General features: G+C 34.7%; 1 protein-coding gene across 1 annotated transcript; it reads right to left on the reverse strand.

Moving 5' to 3' along the window:
• Window positions 1-10,799: 10,799 nt before the first annotated feature.
• LOC111401710 (CBL-interacting protein kinase 23-like) lies at window positions 10,800-15,638 on the reverse strand. The gene is made up of 8 exons (XM_023029568.1): window positions 15,276-15,638; window positions 14,594-14,656; window positions 14,383-14,458; window positions 14,181-14,293; window positions 13,984-14,064; window positions 13,459-13,512; window positions 13,179-13,304; window positions 10,800-10,884 (listed from the first exon to the last, which is right to left on the reverse strand). The coding sequence occupies exons 1-8, from the start codon at window positions 15,432-15,434 to the stop codon at window positions 10,870-10,872; spliced, it is 687 nt and encodes a 228-aa protein (XP_022885336.1). The 5' UTR covers window positions 15,435-15,638; the 3' UTR covers window positions 10,800-10,869.
• Between the last annotated feature and the right edge of the window lie 9,220 nt (window positions 15,639-24,858).

The raw sequence follows: 24,858 nt of genomic DNA on the forward strand, positions 1-24,858 counted from the left end.
AGAATGTTGCAGAAAATGTAAGTTCCATAGTAACAAAAAATGAGGAGAAATTCAAGGAGATATTAGCTTTGAGTTATAGCCGCCTCATCACTTGAAAGCATGTTTCCTCTATATGGGAGTTCTTTCAGAAGATTCTAAGATCCGTGTCACCAAACTTATCAACTTATGTGTTGGGGATCCTAGGAGTTCAATCAACCAAAACAACAATCAACAACCAAGATTCAAGGCAAATACAAGAAAATAAAACCGGAAGAATACAACCCCTTTTTGGCCGAAATCTGTCCAGCTTCTTCTTCTTCCTTGCAGCTGCTTCTTCACCTCTTATGGCAGTTTTCCAGGCTCAGGAATAGCCCCATGCTATGCGAATTGCCTTCCAAAGAGAGAGGGGAAAAACCAATGAAGAACCACCACCCTTTGCTATGAAAAACCGAGAGCTCCTCTCTACTGCCGGGAGAAAAAGAAACCGAGAGCTGCTTCACCTTTTGAAAATGGTAGAGAGTACATATGAAGGGGAAGGAAGGAAGAGACCATGCCTCTGCCAAAACGTGGGAAGACCTTATTGTGTCAACCTCAATCCTATCAAGTCACAGCATTGGGTGGGTTAGGTGAACCATATCCTCACATTCTTCACCTTGGTTCTCCTAACACTCTCTCTTGGTTGCGAATTTGCACATGGAAGAACTGTTCATCATCATCGCCCACCACCTGCAAGAAAATTAACCAGTGTCAATGTGTAATAAAGATAAGCACAATCTAAATTTACTTGCAGGTAGAATTTTTGTTCCCATATCAGAGAGATTCCTATCAGTGTGAATTTTAACAAGATTAACTTCACCTTGAGACAGTTTCTCACGTATAAAATGATACTTTACCTCAATATGTTTAGTTCTTTCATGGTAAACAAGATTTTTACAAAGCAATAAAGCACTTTGACTATCAGTAAACATAACAGGTGTATCATGCATGAAGTTCAATTCTTTTAAAATTCCTTTTAACCAAGTACATTCTTTAGCCGCCTCAGTTATGGCAACATATTCTGCCTCAGTACTTGACAAAGTAACTAAAGGCTGCAGCTGTGACTTCCATGTTATACAATTGTCACCTAGTGTAAAAAAGTACGCTGTGGTAGACTTTCTGCTATCCTTGTCACCAGCAAAATCAGAGTCTACATACCCCTTTAGAGTAAGTTTTTTAGATCTCTTTTCATACACTAGACCCAGATTTAATATACCAACAATGTACCTTAACAACCATTTCAAACCTGCCCAAGGAGGCTTTCCTGGGTTTGACATAAATCTGCTCAAAAAACTTGTAGCATAGGCTAAGTCAGGCCTGGTTGTTATCATAGAGAACATGACGGAACCTATAGCATTAGCGTAGGGTATGTTCCTCATTTCTCTAAATTCCTCCTCAGTCTTAGGAGATTGTGCACCAGAAAGATTCATATGAGCTGCTAAGGGAACGTTCACAGATTTTGATCCATTCATACCAAATTTGGTTATGACTTTGTTTAGATAGGCTTCTTGGGAAATGACTAGTCTATTTTCAGCCCTATCTCTCTTTATGATCATCCCCAAAATCTTCTTAGCACTCCCCAAATCTTTCATATCAAATTCTGATTTTAAAAAGGTTCTTCATCTTAGTGATTTCAGTCTTACTTGAACTTGCTAGAAGCATGTCATCTACATACAGCAACAAGTAGACCTCACAGCCCTCCTTACTATCATTATAGTACAGGCATGCATCATATTCACTCCTTTTAAAACCTATCTTCAGAACATAGGTATCGAACCTTATGTACCACTGTCTAGGGCTTTGTTTAAGCCCATACAGAGATCTTTCTAATTTGCACACACAGTTAGTTTTACCTTTCACCTCAAAACCTTGAGGCTGACTCATGTAAATATCCTCTTCCAATTCCCCATGTAGGAAAGCAGTCTTGACATCTAGTTGTTCCAGTTCCCAGTTGTACTGAACAACCAATGCAAGAACCAATCTGATTGTTTTGTACTTTATCACAGGAGAGAATATCTCATTGTAATCAACCCCCTCCTTTTGAATGAACCCTTTCGCCACTAATCTGGCCTTATACCTAGGAGGATCACTAGGATTATTTCCTTCTTTCAATTTGTAAATCCACTTACATTGAACTATCCTATGATCCTTAGGTTTGTTAACTAACTTCCAAGTTTTATTCTCCATTAGAGATTCCATTTCTTCCCGCAAAGCCTTTAGCCAATTTTCAGAACATTTTCCATTAACAGCTTCTTCATAACTAGCAGGTTCTATCTGTTCAAGGGCTTCACCTGAAACCAAGGCAAAATCAGTCAAGTTTAGGGATTCATATCTAGGATTTGGCCTGATTTGCCTCCTCCCCCGATCCCTAGTAAGCTGATAATCTTGATTAGGTGGCTCATCATTAAAATCTTCAACTTCAACTGGTTCAATGTTATCTTGAAGTTCAGTCACCTCTTCAGGTTCAGGTTCAGGTTAAATTTCAATTTCATTTTCATTTTCATGATGTATAGGGTCATTTTCGTCATTCCTAGGTGTAGGTGAATTTAGCCTAGTCAGCTTTGGAAATCAAGTTTTTCATATTCGGTTAGAATGTGGTAATGGCGATTTCTTGCTGATTTTTGATCGATTTTGGACTAATATCACTCCTCCTAGCTCTGATACCAGTTTGTTGGGGATCCTAGGAGTTCAATCAACCAAAACAACAATCAACAAACAAGATTCAAGGCAAAAAACAAGAAAAACGGGAATGGAAAAATACAACCCTTTTTGGCCGAAATCTGTCCAGACAGCCCTGGGCTCAAGTTTCCCTTCAGATTGATGTGCATATGCAGTACATCCAAACACTCTCAAGTGTTCCAGATTTGGAGGCTCTCCCGTCCAGAACTCCTGTGGGGTCTTAAACCCTATACTGCTGGACGGAGACCTATTAATCAGATAAGCTGCAGTACTTGCAGCTTCAGCCCAATCTCAGGAATAGCCCCATGCTATGCCAATTGCCTTCCAAAGAGAGAGAGGAAAAACCAATGAAGAACCACCACCCTTTGCTATGAAAAATCGAGAGCTCCTCTCTACTGCCGGGAGAAAAAGAAACCGAGAGCTGCTTCACCTTTTGAAAATGGTAGAGAGTACATATGAAGGGGAAGGAAGGAAGAGACCATGCCTCTGCCAAAATGTGGGAAGACCTTATTGTGTCAACCTCAATCCTGTCAAGTCATAACATTGGGTGGGGTTAGGTGAACCATATCCTCACATTATGGGCTGCTGAGGGTTTCATTAAACCAAGAAGGAAAAATGCTTGGAAGAGGTGGGAGAGGAATATCTGCAGAATCTTGTTGACAGAAGACTCATTCTAGTTTCTAAGCAGAGCTCAAGTGGCAAAATTAAAATCTGCAGTGCCCATGTTATGTTACGGGACCTATGTGTGAGACAAGCTCATGAGGAAAATTTTCTCTGCATTGCACGGAGACTTACCGATATAATGAAGCTACCAATACTAAGCGACGTCTGAGTATTCATACAGATGTTCTATACTTGCGCAAAATTCATGACTCAATGAAATCAATGCCACTTATTCGTTCTCTTCTGTGCACTGGTTCGCATCTTTATAATTATCTAGCTCCAGTCTTTATAGGCTTTAGACTGATGAGGGTATTGGATGTAGTTGTCTTACATTTCTATGAATTCCCAGATGAAATAATTGAACTGTTTAATCTGAGATACCTTGGTTTTACATATCGCGGGCAGCGTCCTAAATCAATATCGAAGCTCTTGAATTTGGAGACTATTGTTCATCACAATTGGACGTTTGGTCAGTGTCCATCACTGCCCCAAGAAATCTGGATGATGCCAAGATTGAGGCATTTATATCTCACTCCAAATTGCTTGCCTGATCCTCTTGTTGCACTTAAGGGCAATAATTATTGTCTTCTAGAACACCTACAAACACTACTGGAAGTGAGAGGACTTGTCTGCAAGAAGCGCATTGAAAAAATTCCCAGTCTAAAGAAACTGGAACTTTCTTATAGTCCTGTCAGCAGCCAGGAGTGGTTGTACTACCAACTTGAAAATCTTGTCAACGTACTGTTGGAATTGGTTAAAATAATTAACCAAAAATTGGAAAGTGAAAAGATGTGTAAAAGTGAAAATGAAAAGGTGTGACTACGTGTCAACTTCACCAAATATTCGGACTTGATCCGATGGTCAAATTACAAAAGTAAATAGACCAACTTCGTGTAGATCGTTGTGGTATATTTAGAATCTTGAAACCAATTCTGGATGAATGAGAAATTGCGGACCAAAGTTGGAAGAAATGAAGTGTTGTGACTTTTCGAAAGGATACAGATTTTGGCCAAATGTTGCAACTTTTTTAAAGGATGCATATTTTGGCCCACACTACTTCATTTGCACCCTTTCTACATCTATAAATAGAACCATATGAACATGATTTTGGGTACACCAATTGCATTGAGCATTACTTCTTCTCTTGCAATTCTCTCCTTTCTAATTCCATAGCATTTTTATGCATTTCCTTGGTAGAGAGGGAATTCCGTTCAAGTTCGTTGGTCAAAGCCATTTGGAGTGCTCCTATGGCTTGATGTGGTCGTTGTATTTTGGGAGATGATTGTCAAAAAATCGTTAGCACCAATACGGGGCAAATTCATCTTAAAGACCAAGTGTCAAACACTTGCCTCGACCAAAAATTCATCACTTGCAATTTTCTTCCTACAGTTTTTTGATTTCTTTTGATTATATTTTGATTTCGGGAAATGATTAACATTGTTTACATGTTTATGTTGCAAGGTTCGATCAAAAGAATAATTTGCTTTCGTTCAAGAATCGAAAGGGATGAATCCATATCTATGCATTCAGATTCGGTAACTTTTATGTTTTGCTTCTCAAATCCTATTTCGGTAAGTCGAAATTACGTTTCGATTTCACGCAAATAACTCGTATACTTTTGTGAATATAATATGCACATAATCGGTGTAAATTTCCCCAACAATCTTAAGATGAATTTTGTTGATTTTCTCGTGCATTTTATATTTACGTTCTTGAAAATTATATAGTGTGCAATTCTGAAATTTGTGTATAAACACGTGAATCTGTAAATTGACAATTTGTTAAGCACTTAAATTAATGGTATATATGATATTCCAAATAATTGTACTTACCGAAATTGTGATACCAATTGGAAAGTTGGCAATTTTAATTTGTTGGCATCTTTTAATTAAATAAGTGTTTTTGTGCATGAGGAATCTTGATTAAGTGTTTGTGCACTCATATTGATAGTTTTGTTTTCCATGAAACAGAATTCGTGCAAAAATAATTGGAGTTAGAATGTCTAATATATTTTGCTGAATTAAATAAAACATGCATGTTGTTGAAGGATGTATCTTTCCACATTTCTGAAATGGCATGAATTGGTCTTTTACCATAAGTTGTATTACCAAATAAAATTGCATTGCATACAAACGAGTGCTTACATGAAAAGATACATATTTAATGAATAAGTTACTGGTTTGATGATATTAAATAAATTACATGAAGGGTTGCTTCAATTTATTTAGTAATTAATTACTTGTGCAATTGTGAATTTAATCATGTTGTAACTGTCTCAATTAAAAGTAGCCAACTATTATATGCCGTCCATTCATTTAAAATATGATATATGATTGCAATTGTTAATGCATGGCTCTGAATTAGTACGTTTCTTTCCAAGATGGTTTATTTTTGAACAAGTGAATGGGGTTCTAAAAGCAGTTTACTAGATGACAACAAAATATGGAAATGCGTGGACCTCCTCCATGAGACATTTTATAGAATAAACTTATACAAATGAATATATAAATATTTGGAATATATGTTGCTATTCCTACACTTTGCTCATGATGAATTGGATATTGTTAAAACCAACTTGAGACCAATAATGAATGCATGGAAATAAGGAAATTATTCCTAACCATTGGACATATAAGGATGTCAATTATTTGATGAAAATATATGAACTTTCATGATGACTCCTTTGATTGGAATATGATAATGGCATGATAAATTAGTTGGTTAAAATTTCAGATCTTATTAAAATTATACTAACTTTGACTATAATGATAGCCTCAATTAATTTGATAAAATTAAGTGAGATGATTTAAGTGGATATCATTATTTAGTAATGAGAATTAAGCCACTTAATTATTTGAAATTGTAGAAAACTGTGTAGAATATTATGAAATATTTTAGGATCAATTTAGACGAAAAGGTACGTCCTTTCATATGAAAAACCATAACTTTTGATATAGTTATTTTCCAATGGGTATGTCTTTTCATAGAGATTACTCCAAGAGGTGTGTCCTTTTATAGGATTGTGTCTTTTGAGAACACAATTTTTCAACCGATGGTTGAAATGAAACTATCATGTGAAATGTCATAAATGTGATAAGTTGCATATGTTTAAAAAAGTTGCAATGCTTAGCCCTCTTTATTGTTGAATTTGACTTCAATCATGAAACCAATTAAGTTTGTATATGTTTTGAAAGCATTGCTAGTATATATGATGGACTTGATTTAATTTGAATGATCAAATTAAAATAATTGGATTGAAGTACGTTATTTGCAACTTTAATTGAAATAAATTGTGAGTCAACAACCACTATTTTGAAAGTACTTACACTTTCACAAAGCACTCGATACAGATATTATGAATTGAACTATGAAAGAGTTGATGAACTCTAAGTTCAAGTATAATCCAAGAATGTGGGGGTTAAACTTAATACTCATTTTGTGGATGCAATATTACTAAATTATATTTGTATTCCTAATTGAGGAATTGTGGGGGTAACTTAGTTTAACAGTTACATTTGCTTTTATCTTATAATCATATAAATATATCTATGAAGGTGGAAAAATAGAAAACCCTTATACTAATTATAAGGATGATATACACTAAGTCTAATGTGGATTAAATGGGTGAAAGCCAATTGTGGCAATTGTTTGGACATGCAAGAACAATTGGAATATTTGAAGAATATTCATAAAATTCAAATGCATGGTAATGTTTCAATGATAATATTGAATACCCATGATTCTGAAATCCACTAGTAAAAGTGATTGACTAGTGTAGTGTTTGATAGAAATCCTCCAACCGTATTTGGAAATTGATAAGGCTTTCGAGGATTTCTTGGTGGCGACAATTTGTATCTATCAACTGAATCAATCATTGGCTAGTAATATTTGATAAGATACTAAGTCACATGTAATGGTAGGTCTAGATGTATAAGTCATAGACATAATACCATTAAGTAGTTGATCTCAATGGTGTAAACTCGTGGTACCTTTAAAGAGATTTACTAAGAAGGATCAAGAATACTGCATATCAAAGGGAATGAGGTAAAGTCTACTACGTTAGAATCCTTGTAATGGTAACCCTACCTTGTTGACTGGAGATCCCAAGATCTTGGTTCAAAGGAACAACTAAGTTATGAGGATTCCATGAAGCACTTAGAAAAATAATTTCCTAACTCATTCCTATGATATTAAAGTGCTTTCTGCAGAGTTGTAAGAAGTTAAGATAATCTTTTAATGATTCCTATATCTTAATTAAGTCAAGTGGAGTAGGACAGAATACTCTTAATAGGAGGTTACCTATGTGAGTGTGAAGTGTGGCTGCTTCATTGAGAATTATTCAAGGCTTAAATTCTCTAAACACTCGCAGAACCAAGAAGGGTTCAGAGCCAAAATGAACCAAGTCATGAGAATTATAAACGGTTTAGGGAAGACATTGTGTGAGTATCGTTGTCTTGGCTTACACTAAAGGTTGAATGATTCAAGATATCACGTTCACCAATTAGCTGAGTAAGTCCGATGCTATTTCATTAAAGGATGTTCAAGGCCAGAAGCTACCTTCCTTAATGCAGTATTTTTTCGCACCCTCTCTACATTGCATCATATCATTGCATTTGCATATGCGTAGCCAATTTTCATTCATGTGGGGGATTGTTGGAATTGTTTCAAATAATTAACCAAAAATTGGAAAATGAAAAGGTGTGACTACGTGTCAACTCCGACCAAATATTCGGATTTGATCCGATGATCAAATTACAAAAGTAAATAGACCAACTTATTTTACTCGTAGTGTAGTTCGTCGTGGTATATTTGGAATCTCGAAACCAATTCTGGATGAATGAGAAATCGCGGATCAAAGCTGGAAGAAATAAAGTGTTGCAACTTTTTGAAAGGATGCAGATTTTGGCCAAGTGTTGCAAATTTTTTAAAGGATGCATGTTTTGACCCACACTACTTCATTTGCACCCTTTCTACATCTATAAATAAAACCCTATGAACATGATTTTGGGTACACCAATTGCATTGAGCATTCCTTCTCCTCTTGGAATTCTCTCCTTTCTAATTCCACAGCATTTTCATGAATTTCTTTGGTAGAGAGGGAATTCTGTTTGAGTTCGTTGGTCGAAGCCATTTGGAGTGCTCCTATGGCTTGATGTGGTCGTTGTATCTTGGGAGATGATTGTCGAAAAACCATTAGCACCAGTGCGGGGCAAATTCATCTTCAGGACCAAGTGTCAAACACTTGTCTCGACCAAAAATTCATCACTTGCAATTTTCTTCCTACAGTTTTCTGATTTCTTTTGATTATATTTTGATTTCGGGAAATGGTTAACATTGTTTACATGTTTATGTTGCAAGGTTCGATCAAAAGAATAATTTACTTTTGTTCAAGAATCAAAAGTGATGAATCCATATCTATGCATTCAGATTCGGTAACTTTTTATGTTTTGCTTCTCAGATCCTATTCCTGTAAGTCGAAATTACATTTTGATTTCACGCAAATAACTCTTATGCTTTTGTGAATATAATATGCACGTAATCAGTGTAAATTTCCCCAACATATACATCATCTAGAATTGTTGAAATTCCTCGTGAATGATCCTCCTAATAGATATATTTCTCCTCCAAAGCTTGCTTTCCCTCCTAAGCTTAAGAGCTTGACTTTAAGTGGTTGTAGAATTCCATGGGAAGATATGACAATTGTAGGTTCGTTGCCGAATCTTGAAGTGCTCAAACTGCAAAATTATGCCTTCCAAGGTCCTTAGTGGGAACCAACCGAAGGGGAATTTTGTAAACTCAAATTTCTTCTGATTGAAAAGACAGACTTGGAGCAATGGATAGCTGATTGTACTCACTTCCCAAGGCTTCAGCGCCTAATTCTAAAGGAGTGCTTCAAACTTAAGGATGTTCCTTCTGGTATTGGGGAAATACCCACACTAAATATTATTGAGTTGATTGACTGCTGCCATTTTGTTGTAACTTTAGTGAAGCAAATACAAGAGGAGCAAGAGAACTTTGGAAACGATAGCTAGAAATTTGTGTTCATCCAAGGGTAATCATCAAGGATAAATTTCACACTCGTATATTGCATTAACAGTTACACTTGATTCCATGAATTCTTTCAATATTGGAGATGGAGAGACAAAGTAAGAGTTATTATACTTCAAGCATCATATATTCATTTTCCCTTTAAATTTATTACACTAAATGTCAGGTCACATTATGTTTTTAAAGAAGTTTTCAATTGTATCAATCTAGGAGTGTTTTATAATGAACGGCGAAAAAGAATTTAAGTAACTCAATTCATTTATTTACTTTTGTGATCGATTACTGAGTAGTGCATTCTTGATAATTCTTATGCCATTTACACACTGAAATTTGATCCATCTATTCATAGATTGAGATCTAAAAGTGTTTCTTAAGGCCCAGTGTTCAGCGTCTAACATGCCAAGGGGCTTCATGTGAGCAATGTAAGTCTTGAAAGGTTCATCAAGAAAGACATCCTTTACAGTTTTTCTGGGGCGAGTCAGGACCGGGTTATTGGGTTTTACGGTGCATTATATGAAAGCTGTGATCAAGGAAACTCTTCGTTTTCATCCTTTGATTGCACTAATTCTGCAGCAAGCAGTCAAGTTGAAGGGATACAACACTGCAACTGGAAAATTGGTCTTGATTAATTTTTGGGTAATTGATAAAGTTCCTGCTTGCTATTCTAAACAAATTTTTTCTTTTCCTTAGCTAAAAGTAGCAAGATAAAATCAAAGTATCTCGAGCAAGGATTTATATCTTGTTTTACCACGTTGCAACTTGCAACTCAATGTTACTTTCGAGTCTTAAACCCTGAATCCCCAAACCTTAACAGCAAGTATGGTATGCAGCACTCAATATGACTCAGATCATTATATAACCGAATAATCAGGGCTCGTCCTGTGGTTTTTGGGGCCTGAGGCAAGCTCCAAAATTAGGCCCCCCAAAAATCAACTTAAATGCGAAATTCAACAACACTTATTGTGTATTATGCAACATATTGCTAACTTAAAACGTAACAGTAAAACAAAAAAAAAAATATTGTACAAAAAAATTATATTGTAAAATAACAAAACTAACAACGTTTCAAACAATCATTTAAATAATATTTGTCTTGCTGTTTTAGATGCAATTTAGTTGTTCAACCATTTCTTTCTCTATTAACAACATAGTTAATCCGTTCAATCTTTCTTGTGACATAATTGATCGGAGGTAAGTTTTGATCAACTTCAATTTGGAGAAACTTCTTTTCACAAAATATCTCAATCATTTTACAATTAAAGTTTTCAATATAGTTACTATGTGCACCTGTGAAATTGATCCTACAACAACCAATCATATAAGTCGATTAGGCCACAATTATATAAGCCGATAAGGTTTCAAACATTTTCAATATATTTAACAACAAGTTAGGTAAGTCATTGCTTACTTGAGAAGCAGAATTTTGACGAGAATGATGGAATCATGCCGTTGAGAATCCTACCGTTACAATTTACAAGCCTGAAATAAAAATTTAGCATCAACCACCCATACAAAACCAAAATCAAAAAGTGGAAGCCAAACCAAACTAAAACATAGACAAAATTCATTCTAGTTGATATTGTTCACCTTACTACTGGCATATCTCACAAAAACAACAAACATAAAATATCTATGGCACCAACCATGTGCATAAAGTCTTCATACAACACAAGATTGAACAAGAGCACCAAGTAAAGGAAAACAACAATCTGAAATGAAAGGTCCAAATTCCAACAGCACCTTGGGGAATAGGGGAAAGGCCTCAAGATTGACAGTTTGGTTGCCACAAGATGACAAAACCGTTTTATACTTGAAATTTGTTATTGCATCTGATAAGTATGTTTTTGCACACTTATTTAGGTCACAAACATGACTTAATAATGAGTAAAATGATTGAATTATGACTTAATCTCGTTATATTTGTGAATTGTAGGGAACACCGATGAATATGGTGAAATTGAGAAGAAAAGAGCCGAAAAAAGACTAAAATGGAGCAAAGTGATCGTTCGGGGACCAAGTTGCAAATAATCCATAGATGAGACGAGAAATGGAATGAAGATTCAAGAGTGTTAGATGTCAATCAGATGAGGAAAGGAGTCAAGAGGTGAAATATGATCGGAGTATTATCAAGTATCAACTTTCAGGCGAAAAAGTTATACTTGTGATTTTTAGTCTCTACTTGAGATCCATTTTTGGTATAGTAAAAATCGGAATTTGAGGAAGCCTATTTCTATCAAAAGTGTAGATCTTTTAGTTTTCTTCCCAATGCACTTTGAATCACTTCAATCGGAGATTGAGAGAGAAAGTTATGATCAAAATATTGAAAGCTGTCCGACAAAAAAATTTCTATAACCATGCGGTCGCATGGTTATAATTCCTTGCGGTCGCACAAGACAGTACAAGAAAAATCTGGGCTGAAACTTCTGAACCATGCGGTAGCATGGCTTTATACCATGTGGTGGCATGGTATAAAAATGTGACGAAATCTCAAGTTTCTTTATTCGACTCAAACACGATTTAGTAAGGTTTTGGGATACTTCTTTGACCTAATTCCGCCTCCAATAAATACCGGACGCCACTTTTATAGAAAAAGAGGGGGAATATACACAATTTTGGAGGATTTGGAGAGGAAGAACAAGGCAAAAACAAGACAATCCACTTCAAGATTCAATATTTCACTTCAATAATCAATTGGGTGATGTTCTTCCTTGGTTTTGATTATTTTTTCTCTTTATTTCCCATTATGTTCGGCTAGATTTTCATATGCTAGGATTTGTGATGAATCTTATATTATGAACCCTTAATCTTGAATTTTATTAATTTGACGTTAAAATATGTTTTTAATTATTGAATGATTGGCATGTATTTTATTTTCTCTACAATTATGTGTGCAATAGTTGTATGAGTTTTGTGGCTTGTTTTACCCTCGAGAGATAGAAAATAAGTTAGACATTATGTTAATTGTCGTAAAGTTCGATAGGGGATAGAAATATACCGCTATGCTTTACGTGATCTTTAAGTATTCATAAATCTTTAATGCATTTTTATATGTTCGCATCCATCATAGAAATATAATCGGATCGTATGTGAAAATAGGTTTAATTCTACTCGAGAGAGATTGTTAAACAAATTAGGAATATTGATCTTCATAATTGAATCGTGTTGTCAATTTTATAAAATTCAAATTAAAGGGGATTGATATAAGGGGATTCGGGATCCTAGTACGCATTTCATCATTATATTTTTATAAACTTGCATTTAGTTATAATCACGCATTTAATCTAATTTAGGCTTTATATTTATAAGTAGGTTATTAAATCATAATTTAGTTAACGAAAATATCAAGAATTTCTATTGTTTCGGTTAAGACGACGATAGGTAAAATTGAACTAATCAATCTCTATGAGACGATATTCGGACTCATTTAATCCACTTTATTACTTGTTAACGAGCCATACACTTGCGGTAGTTTAAAATCGAAAGAAATAATTTCGCGAACAGCATCAAGACCAATATTTGATTATTTTATAGATACATTAATACACGAGGATCCAACTAAGTTCTATACATTAATATTCTACTTTCTTCTCTCATACAGTCATAAATTCATAATAAGAATTGGTAGCCCATTGGAACAATTAACCCGAACTTGGTGGACAAAAGCACATAGTACATAGAAATATAATTCTCTCAATGTTTCACCAGCCTGGTGGAAAATCCATGTAAAACTATTGCGCAGATGACGAACTGGAAAATGAGGACATGTAAATTACCTTTTTATATAATGCCATAAGGTTTGATCCTTCGAAAGGCAGATAGCCAGCCATAAGGACGAAAAGGATAACACCACATGACCAGAGATCTGCCTTAGCTCCATTATAACCTTTATTGTTGATCACCTGGATATTTAGCTAACCAAAAAGAGTGAGCGTGAAGAATTATACAGAAAATATAAATTATAGGATTTGCACCAAAAGCTAATTATATTATATACCTCAAGAATTATTCAGAAAATATAAAGTATAGGATTTGCCCCAAAAGCTAATTATATACCTCAGGAGCAACATAACTTGGTGTTCCAAATGTTGTGTGAAGCAACCCATCTTCCTACATGAGCAAATTGAGAATCTAAGCATGAAAAATCTCGTGCATCTTTAGTTATGTTAATGTTACTATATCGAAAAATAGAAGATTATGATCAACAAAAAGGTACCCTAACTTATTAATTAGGATTAGCCATGTTCTATATGTTTTTGGTCTGTATATTTACTTTTGAGGAGCATTCATTGTCAAAATTGCTTTTGACAGATACCAATTGTCAAAATCACAAGCCTTTTGGGACATTAATTGAATAACACAAATACTCTCAAAAGAAAGACGCTGCAGTGCAAGTTCGCCCTTTTTTAGTTAATCTAGTTTTGCTCCCTACTTTTATGTTCTATGGTGAAATGTACAGAACCTACAAAATAACTCATACTGATTCGATGTAAAAGTCTAAATACGCTTATGCACCAAAGGAAATAAAAACAGAATGTGGATTACAAAAAATGACAAGTTTTTGTGCAGTACAATACTAACCCGAGCTTGCTGAGGTAGAGCACTCAATCCAAAGTCTGAAACTTTAAGAACTCCATTGGCAGCCAGCAACAAATTCTCTGGCTATAAATCATGAAATGAAATTAAAATCGGTCTTTTGTTGTCCCCAAAAATACGACAATTCCAATTTTCTATAAAAAAATGAAGCGACCAACTAAAAAATAAAGTTACATCCTCACCTTCAGGTCTCTATGGCCGACACCTCTGCTGTGGCAGTAATCCACTGCATTGATGAGTTGCTGAAAATATTTTCTTGCTTCATCTTCTTTCAGCCCGCCTTTAGTAGCTTGGCCTCAAAAAATGATACCATGTTTGCACTTTGTTCAATTACATCTAATTAGATTATCATACTGGAATCATAAGGCAAAAGCAATCATAAACTTACAATTTTGTCAAAGAGTTCACCTCCAGTAACAAATTCCATAACAATATATATCTTCATTTTGTTGGCCATAGCCTAGATTATGCCATATTCATCAGTCGGGAAACTAAATATACAAGAAACGCATATAAAATCCACATCTCCAGGAACATCCGGCACTATATGCCTAATTATTCCTCGAGAAGTTGGCTAAACAAGTTAAATTCCAACCTCATACATGCGGATGACATTTGGGTGTCTAATTAATTTCATGGCGGAGATTTCGCGCTTAATCTGCAAGTTAAATAACATTAAGATCAATCAGAAACGTTTTAAATATGTCAAAGGTAGGGAAATAAAGAAGCATAAGAACAGAGATACACCTAGGCAACTATGGGAAGTGCCCAAAATAAAAGACTTGTGAAACAAAACTTTAAGAAAATTCATTCCATTGTGATCAGCTTATAATTGAGATTTAATGTAGTAGCTGTAAGATATTTTACAGTCACTTATCCTCATCATCCATGAGTACATCGATGTATGATAGCTCAATCTATCAAAATAAATTTCAATCATCCACTCAAATTTGTTTCAATGTTTGAGGAAACGATTTGATGCATTATATTAGCGATTGCGAACATAGAACATCACTGGTAAACATTTCAGTTTTCTGTTTCTTTTAGGAAGAACACCCTGATAGACATTAATCAGATACCACTAGTAATCATTCTACACTACAGATTAATAAAATGGTAAGGAAAAAAAATCAGTGCATAAAATTCAAAAGTCAACGGAAACTCCTTCAGTACATAAACACAATCTAAAGCAAAACCCAAACACCAATCAAGTAAAATCCATGAAAAAAAAAGCTGAAAGTGATATAGAAACAAGAAAATAATTAATCCAACAGTACCTGGCCAATCATTTTGTGCTTAAGAACTTTTTCTTTATTGAGAATCTTGATGGCCACATTCTCATTTGTCTCAACATTCCTTGCAAACTTCACTTTTACAAATGACCCTTCGCCCAGCGTCCTACCCAGTTTATACCTTCCTATGCCGCAGATGTACATTTTGAAAGAAAACAAAATAAAGGAAATAAACACAAACTTATCCTAAAGAAAACAAATATGACAACAATAAGATTCTTATTCATAATTAGGATTCTGAAAGTAATTAAATCAAATATGACAACAATTAGATTTTGAAAGAAAACAAAATAAAGGAAATAAACACAAACTTATCCTAAAACTCAACTTTCTATAGGCTTAGTATAAGAGAGAAAAAAAATGCAGCGGGACAGGGACTTACCGTCACAGATACTGAGAGTTGGAGAGTGGAGAGGCCGACGACAGGGCCCCCACAATCGCAGCAGTCACCGAGAACTGGGAAGCCTGGCTATAGTGTTCGGTTGCGTGCAGAATAGCAATTGCAACCTTGCAATCACAGGGAAGAACAACCAAGAGTTTGCAAAATTTGTAATTGATTTTTTTGAATTGGAATGTTGAGTGCACAATGGTTATTATTCTTATTCATAATTGGGATTTGGGCCTGATTTTATTTAGAATAGAAGAGGTCCAATTGCCCAAAAAAGGTCCAAAACCTAAACATAAAGAGGCCAAAAACATGATTCTATACCTGTGTAATCGTGTCGTTTCTTCTTCCTCCGACTTCCATCAGCACCTGCTGTAAATTCCACCCTGCGGCACTATAAACTCCGACTGGTTCCGCCCCTTATTCACAACATCACTCATCAGCCCAAATAAAAGGGCCAAAACATTCATCTTCTTCCTCAGCTTCTCTTCCACAATTTGGCCTCTGCAACTTGTTAAAAATAAAAAATAAAAAAATGAAACACTTTGGGCAAAAAACAGGCCCCCTTAGATTGTGGGCCTGAGGCCCCAACCTCATTTGCCTCATGGCAAGACCGGCTCTGCGAATAATAAAGATTAGCATCTTCTTTCTCTTTTGCATATTTTGTTTCGATGTTCATGCAGGATGGATTATGATAATTGTACCATATAAGAAACATTATTTTGAAAATTTTAAATTGATGAATTTTGACACGGGTAATCAATTTAATGACATAGTTTAGTTTGTGACTATTTTATTGCTAAGAGAATGAAGATAGCGCCTCACACAGAGATAAGAAGACATGGCTGGCTTCTTTCTTGCCATAGAAATGAAAAGGGAACAGATATAAACACAAAACTAGGGGACATCATAAATGGGCCAAAAAAATGTGTAAATGGGTTAAGCCCTTTAATGGGCCATAAGTAACCATGCATTGAAATGTGACTTCAAATGGCCCATTTATTTTTTGAGTAGAGCTATTAATTTGGGTTTCGCCTTGTGGTGTTAATTACCTATTTCAATCCTTGACCGAAGCCTATGAAATTAAACTTTAAAAATAATTGCCTATATGAGGTTGTTTGACAACAAAATACCCAAGAAGTCTCCATCTTGATGCTAACGAACCTTTATACAAAGAAGCTAAACTTAGTTCTCTCTCTCTCTCTCTCTCTCTCTTAGCACTTTTACCTACAAAAGAAACAATATCATATATTCGTGACAACTTCAAAAGGAGAGCCAATAAAATTGAAAATTATTCACCTCCACTGATATTTAGAAGATTCAAGCAACTTCTGAACTTCACCAAGACTAACACCTTAGTTCCCATGTCCAAGGGAATATATTGTAAAAGCTCTTTTTCAAACTTTATCATCTCTTGTGAGATAATGTCTGTAATGAAATGTGGTTTAATATCAATGTGTTTGGTGTGTTCGTACAAATTGAGATTTTTGCAAAAATATATAGAAAATTGATATCGGAGTATACAACCACACATCATTTTACCACACAAAGTTCATAAAGCAAACTTCTAAGCCACAAAACTTCTTTAATTGCTTTGATAGTAACAATATATTTTGATTTGATCGTGGATAGTTCAACTATGAGTTGTAATTGAGATTTTCAAGTGATACAAGAGTTAAACAATGTAAGTACATAGAAGGAAGTAGAATTCGTATTATCCATATTTCTTGCATAGTCCATAACTACAAATTTCCTTCGATTTTACTCCTTTCTTATTAACACCAAACTTTAAACCTACATCACTAGTCCTTTTCAAATATCTAAGTAATCACTTCAAAGCCTCCCAATGTAACGCCCAAAAAAATATAAAAATTAGAATAAAAATGTATTTGTTTTATATGTTATATTTATATTTAAAAAAAATGAGGACTAAAATGAAATGTGTCATAAATTCATAATCCTATATGAGTCAAGTAATTAAATTTCGAAAGAACAAGTATAAGTATATCAATATTGGGCTTATTGGATAGCTCGTAATTATTTATATATATTATTCCCGAGAAAAAGGCAATTTGGATAAGTTAGACTCTAGATATTGAAGTTTATAGACTTTATCACTTATTAGTAATTGTTTATAATTATTATTAAGTTTTTTAAGAATGGCAACACTTGTAGTTGGATAGGGTTGGAATAAAATAGTGTTTTTTTTTGTATGAATGATAATATATATAGTCAATTTTCTTGAGATAGTACACAATAACCATGACCTTTTGCTCCCATGATGTCAACCGTCCTTGATTGAGAATTTGGCAATTGCCTTATTTGAATTGAAATGAATTGTGTGTGTATATATATATATATATAGTCAACTTTCTTGGGATAGTACACAATAACCATGACCTTTTGCTCCCATGATGTCAACTATCCTTGATTAAGAATTTGACAATTGCCTTATTTGAATTGAAATGAATTGGATACGTGTATAAATAAAAGGCAAATTAGTAAATTGAGCCACTAATATGGGAAAACGTGTGGCTTTATTAGGTTATATAAATATTATAGATAGAAAATACTTGTCTACCTAAATAAGCATTGCACGTTGAAAATACAAAAATAAATAAAATTGTCATATCTTTAATTGATTAAAAGGGGGAGATCCACACACTGCACAAATAAGGGGGAGTCTTAGAACGTGAAACTACTGCCTTTCTTTCAAGACAACTCTTTTCATCAATCAAGATAGGACTACGAAGTGCAAGTATTTTGTCCCGTCTAAATTATATTTTTTCATGTTGATAAATTATTATACTTATGAAAGTTATGAAATTATATGATGATTATGATATGATATGAAACGACTATCCGGTACCAAAGATATGATATATTATGAGCTCTTACCAATTTCAAATGATATGATGACAGTATAATTTTTTTTAAAGCATGATCTAAATATTTTATTCGGGATCGCACCACTATTTTCATGTCCTACTGAGTATATCCATGTATTCACTTTTTTCCCTAATCCTCACAGGTTAGAACGTGTCATTGGTTGACGGGCAATGCGGTGTTGTCGTGATACGAGGACTTATGGGACAGACTAAAAATAATCCGGAGTAATAAGAAAATGTTCTTTTATGTTAGGAATTTATTAGTTTTAAATTCACAAAAAAGTTTTAAATTTGAAATTTTAAACATGTCTAATTAAGGATTAAGTATAAAACTGTGATTTGTTTTATTGGTGGAAAATTTTATTTGTTAATGTATTTAAAATATATCATGTTTGGTAGCAATTTAAATTACAAAAATTTGGGTAGTTACAGTTTGGTATTATAGCCTAGGTTTATTTTTTTATAGACCCATTATGATTTTTTTATGTGATTAAAAAAAACTATTTGTTAGTGAACAATGACGACAGTACTGTTCACGATGAACAGTACCATGTCACTGTTCGTCGTGAGCAGTGAAAAAAATTTCAAGTAATTATGGTCATAGGTTATGATTAAATAAAGTGCTTATCGTGATTAATGTTTAAGTCAAATCACATTACTTGAAATCTAGCCCTCGTTTGCCTCAAGAAAAATCATTAAATTTCCAACTTTTTCAAACATTACCAGGCTCCACATATAAATGATAGTTGACAGTACACTTATGTGGTTCGCAAGGGTTTGACTACTAAATTGATTAATGCATAAAATGACATCTGTGCCCCTAGTTTTGCCATCTTGTTGAGTGATGGCAAGAGTAAGAATGGCATTACATAAAATGGGAGGTACGTAAGTTAATGGGATTCAAACGGGTGGCATTGAGGATTGGGAAATGCTTACAATGTTTAAAAAAAAAGAAGAATTATTATGGTATTTGCACACAAAACTTGGTGTTCTAATATGTTGCATATAATACATGTGGCAAAAGAGTATGTTGGCAAGAGTCTACATTACAGTTATATGGATGAATATTGTATAATGATGCTTATTTTTTAGCAGGCAAAAAAATAAATCAATAAAAATAATAATACAGTATAATAACTGTAATTTATAATATCAAAGGTTACAATGCTTGTTTGAATTATATTTAATATTTTATGCTAATAGAGGATGTTGTAACCCGTAGGCATATCTCTTATCCATTGTGTTTGTATATTATTAATCACTTCTTTAAAAAAATAAAAAATAAAAAGAACGACCTTTGGTACTCAACGACCATCGATCGGCCACCATCCAATGACTTTGAGGTATGTAAAAGGGTAAGAAGATTAATGTACTTAGACCTTGCATAACTTAAATATTTTAAATTGTCTGTCTTTAATTTTACAAGACAGGCATATTTATTTCCTCGTCAACTTTACGATATGTTTCATAATAAAATAAGTGTAATATCTTAGACTTAATACTAATAGATGATGAGTGATTTAATGTTAAATTTTAGGAAATGACACCACCTACTCACACAAATTTGATGCGTGACTTGTTGCAAGCAGTGCAATAATTACTAGACAGAATCAAGTATCTCCACCACAAAAATTGCTACCACAGCAAAATGCACCTCTATCTTTCCCTAGAGCTGTTTCCATGGTTGAGCAGTTTCGTAGGTACATGCCTCCTACTTTCGATGGAAATTCTGACCCACTGGCTGTTGAGGAGTAGATTAGAGGTTTGGAACTCATTTTTCGACATATTTCTTTCACGGATGCACAGAAGGTACTATGCGAAGAATTCATGTTGATTGGAGCAGCCGATCAATGGTGGGAATCTGTCTCACGCACTAGGACCAAAGAGCAACAGCATAACCTGACTTGGGAACAATTTAAGGAAGAAGTGATGGCAAAGTACTTCCCACAAGTTTTGAGAGACTTCAAGGAATTAGAGTTTCTACAACTTAGTCAGGAAAACATGTCGCTTACTGAATACGAGAGATAGTTTGAATAGCTCTTAAGGTATGCCCCGCACTCAGTAGATATAGAAGTCAAGAAGATCAGGAGGTTTGAAAATGGACTACGCCCGAAAATTGGCATGATTATTATGTCATATCGTTTCACTTCATATTGTGCAATGTTGGAGAGACTTCATACTATATTATATCAGAGGACTACATTTGAGCAGTATGCCCAATAGTGCAAGGAGTTGTTAGGAAAAAGAAAGTGGAATAATCAGAGCAACGAGAAATGTAGCTGGTAGAATAAAAGGCCAAGCCTAGGAATTCATATCGATGGGTTGAGTGGAGGTATTACACCATGCCCTAAGTGTAATAAACCTCATAGGGTTGAATGCTTATTCGGGAAGAACATATGTTTCCGATGTGGTAAGCCAAAGAATATCGCTTTGCACTACACAGTGCCTCCAGGAAAGAACAAGAAAGAGAAGGCTCGAGTTTTTGCATTAAATCAGCATGAGGTGGAGCAAGATTCGAATGTGATAGCAGGTATTTTATTATTATTTGAAGTATTTGTCTATGTTCTTGATTTTGCATTCCCCGTCACTAAGTCTAACAATATAATTACAAAAATAGGTATTCTGTTATTACTTGATGTACCTGCTTATGTACATTTTGACTATGGGCCTACAATTTCTTTTATCCCTACATCATTCGTCACTAAGTATGACATTGCATATGTGAAAACGGATAATGCATTAGAGATTAGCATCCCTTCAGGGAGAACTCTTTGTACAAATTAGATGACTAGAGCTACAAAGTTAGAGATTGATGGAAATGTACTACTGGCGAACTTATACCTTTTGGAGATGAAAGATTTTGACATTATTTTAGGCATGGACTGGTTAGGACTCAATCATGCAACCATTCGATGTCATGACAAAGAAGTGTTATTTCACAAACTGGGAAAGGAAGAGTTTGGTTTCTTTGGAGCAAAGTCCAAGACTCTATCTCACCTTGTGTTAGCCTTACAAGCGGAGAAGATGTTTAAAATAGAGTCATGTCAAGGATTCGTAGTAGATATCAACGATTCCAAACATGCAGAAACAACCGTTAAAGATATTAACATTGTACGAGATTTTGCATATGTATTTCCAAAAGACCTACTTGGCATTCCACGACATAGGCAAATGAAATTTACAATTGACTTAGTTCCTGGCGTGGCACCAGTATCCAAGGCTCAGTACCGAATGGTACCAAAGAACTCCAAGAATTGAAGTTACAATTGGAGGAGTTACTGAAAAAATGTTTCATTCGACCAAGTGTATCTCCTTGGGGCATTCTAGTACTTTTGTAAAGTAGAAGGATGAGATATGAGGATGTGCATTGACTATCAAGAATTGAATAATTTAACTATCAAAAATAGACACCTCCTACCAAGAATAGAAGACTTATTCGACCAGTGAAGGGGTGGAACGGTGTTTTTTAAGATTGACTTGAGATTGGGGCATCATCGGCTGAAGATCAAGGCAAGCAATATACCAAAAATTGCTTTCAGAACTCGATATGGGCATTACGAGTTCACTGTCATGTCTTTCAGTTTGATCAATGCTCCAGAGGTATTTATGGACCTAATGATCAAAGTGTTTCATTAGTATTTGGACCAGTTCATCATAGTATTTATTGAAGATATAATTGTGTATACCAAAGATAGGAAATAGCATGAGGAACAACTTCGAGTAGTACTTGATACTTTGAGGAAGGAAAAATTATATGCCAAATTCAAGAAATTCGAATTTTGGCTTGATCGCATAAGTTTTCTTGGTCATGTGGTTACCGCCCAATGAATTGAAGTAGACCCAGTTAAAGTGGAAGCAGTAACTAATTGGCCTAGCCCATCCAGTGTAAGTGAAGTTCACAGTTTCTTAGGGTTAGCTAGCTATTATCAAAGATTTATTAAGGGTTTCTCAAAAATAGCAAGTCGAATACTCGGTTGACTCGAAGGGGGTGAAATTTCAATGGATGAAAAAATGTGAGAAGTGTTTTCAGGAACTTAAATAGAGATTAGTCAGGCTCTTGTTCTAACTATACCTTAAGGTTCTAATGGGTTTGTAATTTATAGCGATGCCTCTAAATAGGGCTTGGGTTATGTTTTGATGTAATATGGAAAGAAGATTGCTTATGCCTTGAGATAGTCAAAACAGTACGAGCAGAACTATCCAACTCATGACTTTGAACTAGTAGCAGTAGTTCATGCCCTAAAGATATGATGTCATTATCTCTATGGTAGGAGATGTGAAATCTACACAAACCACAAGAGCCTTAAATACGTCTTCAAACGAAGGAACTAAACATGAGACAGAGAAGATGGTTGGAATTAGTGAAAGATTATGACTGTACAATTCATTACCATCTAAGTAAGGCTAACATAGTCGCAGATACTTTAAGTAAGAAAATAGGATCGTAGTTAGCAGTCTTACCCACAGGGCAGGAACACTTGATAAAGGACTTTAAGAAACTGAGATTCGAAGTCATCACACCGTTGACTCAGACTACAACGAGAATAAGAGCATTTATGATTCGACCTACTCTTCGGGATCGAATTAAGGAAGTATATGATAAGGATTCATTTCTACAGAAGATTAAAGCTGAGATTGGGACAAATAAAAGTATGGGATTTGAAGTATCTGCGGATAACACGTTGACTTTTAAAGGAAGGTTGTGTGTACCTAAAGATGAAAGAATAAAAAATGAGATATTGGAAGAGGCTCATTCTGCCTCGTATATTGCACATTCAGGAGGTATATTAAGATCTCTAAGATACCTTTTGGTGAAGAACATTAAAAGAAAAGTTGGGCTGGTCGTGGAAAAATTATCATCTGTCTGCAAGTTAAGGTAGAACATCAAAGGCCATCAGGATTGCTGAACCCGTTGGATATTCCAGAATGGAAATAGGAACACAGAGCGATAGATTTTGTGGTAGGTTTTTCGAGGTAACAACGGGTCACAATGCTATATGGGTAGTAGTTGATCATTTGACGAAGTCAGCTCATTTCCTGTCAATCAAAGTAAATTTTAGTATAGAATAGCTCGCATAGTTATATATGAGAGAGATAGTCATACTGCATTGAATTCCTGTCACCATTGTTTCAGATAGAGACTCAAGATTCACATTAGAATTTTAGAAAAGTTTGCAGGCAACCATAGGGACGAAATTGAAGTTTAGTACTGTTTATCATCCATAGATAGATGGACAATCAGAAAAAACCATTCCAACTCTTGAAGATATGTTGAGAGCATGTGTTTTAGATCTTGACAGAAGTTGGGAGACACTACTATCATTGGTGGAGTTTGCTTACAACAATAGTTTTCAGGCCATTATAGGTATGGCCCCATATGAAGCTCTTTATGGTAGAAAGTATATATCCCCTATCCATTGGGACGAGGTCAGGAAGAATAGAATTTTGGGTCCTAAAATCATTGAACGAATGGTTGAGACGGTTGATAAGATTAAAGCAAGAACAAAGGCAACACAAGACTGACAGAAAAGTTATGCTAACGGCAGGAGATAAGATTTAGAATTTCAAGTGGGTGACAAAGTTTTCCAAAGGTAGCACCAGTGAAGGGTGTGCTGAGGTTTGGAAAGAAAAGGAAGCTGAGGCCTCAGATCATCAGACCTTTTGAAATTCTTGAAAGTATTGGTAGTATGGCTTACCGACTTGCCTTATCATCTGAATTGGCAGCAGTACATATCGTGTTTCGTATTTCAATTCTGAGAAAATATGTCCAAGACCCTAATCACGTGGTAAATTACCAAACTTTAGAGGTACAAAATGACCTGTCATAAGAAAAAACCCAAATGATGATTTTGGAAAGAAAAGTGCATCAACTCAGAAACAAAGAAGTTCCACTGGTCAAGGTGCTATGACATAATCATGGACTAGACGAGTCAACATGGGAGAAGGAAGATGAGCTTAAAATCAAATACCCAAAACTCTTCAATTAGTTGAGGTAATTTTCAAGGACGAAATATTTAAGGTGGGGAGATTGTAATGCAAAAAAAAAAAAAAAAAAAAATTAAAAATGTATTTTTTTTATATGTTATTTTTATATTTAAAAAAATGAGGACTAAAATGAAAAATGTTTTAAATTCATAATTCTATATGTGTCAAATAATTAAATTTCGAAAGAGCAAATATAAGTATATCAATAATGGGCTCACTGGATAGCTTGTAATTAATTATATATATTAGTCCTGAGAAAAAGACGATTAAGATAAGTTAGAATCTAGATATTGAAGTTTATAGACCTTGT

The sequence above is a fragment of the Olea europaea genome, chromosome 10 (assembly GCF_002742605.1).
Source record: "Olea europaea var. sylvestris chromosome 10, O_europaea_v1, whole genome shotgun sequence".
NCBI lineage: Eukaryota > Viridiplantae > Streptophyta > Magnoliopsida > Lamiales > Oleaceae > Olea > Olea europaea.

Coding starts and splice junctions, on each gene's coding strand:
- LOC111401710 (XM_023029568.1), bottom strand. CDS start 15,434: ATGTACATCTGCGGCATAGGAAGGTATAAACTGGGTAGGACGCTGGGC. Junction 14,065..14,180: donor TCGGCCATAGAGACCTGAAG/GTGAGGATGTAA, acceptor CATGATTTATAG/CCAGAGAATTTGTTGCTGGC. Junction 13,305..13,458: donor CAAGTTATGTTGCTCCTGAG/GTATATAATTAG, acceptor CTAAATATCCAG/GTGATCAACAATAAAGGTTA.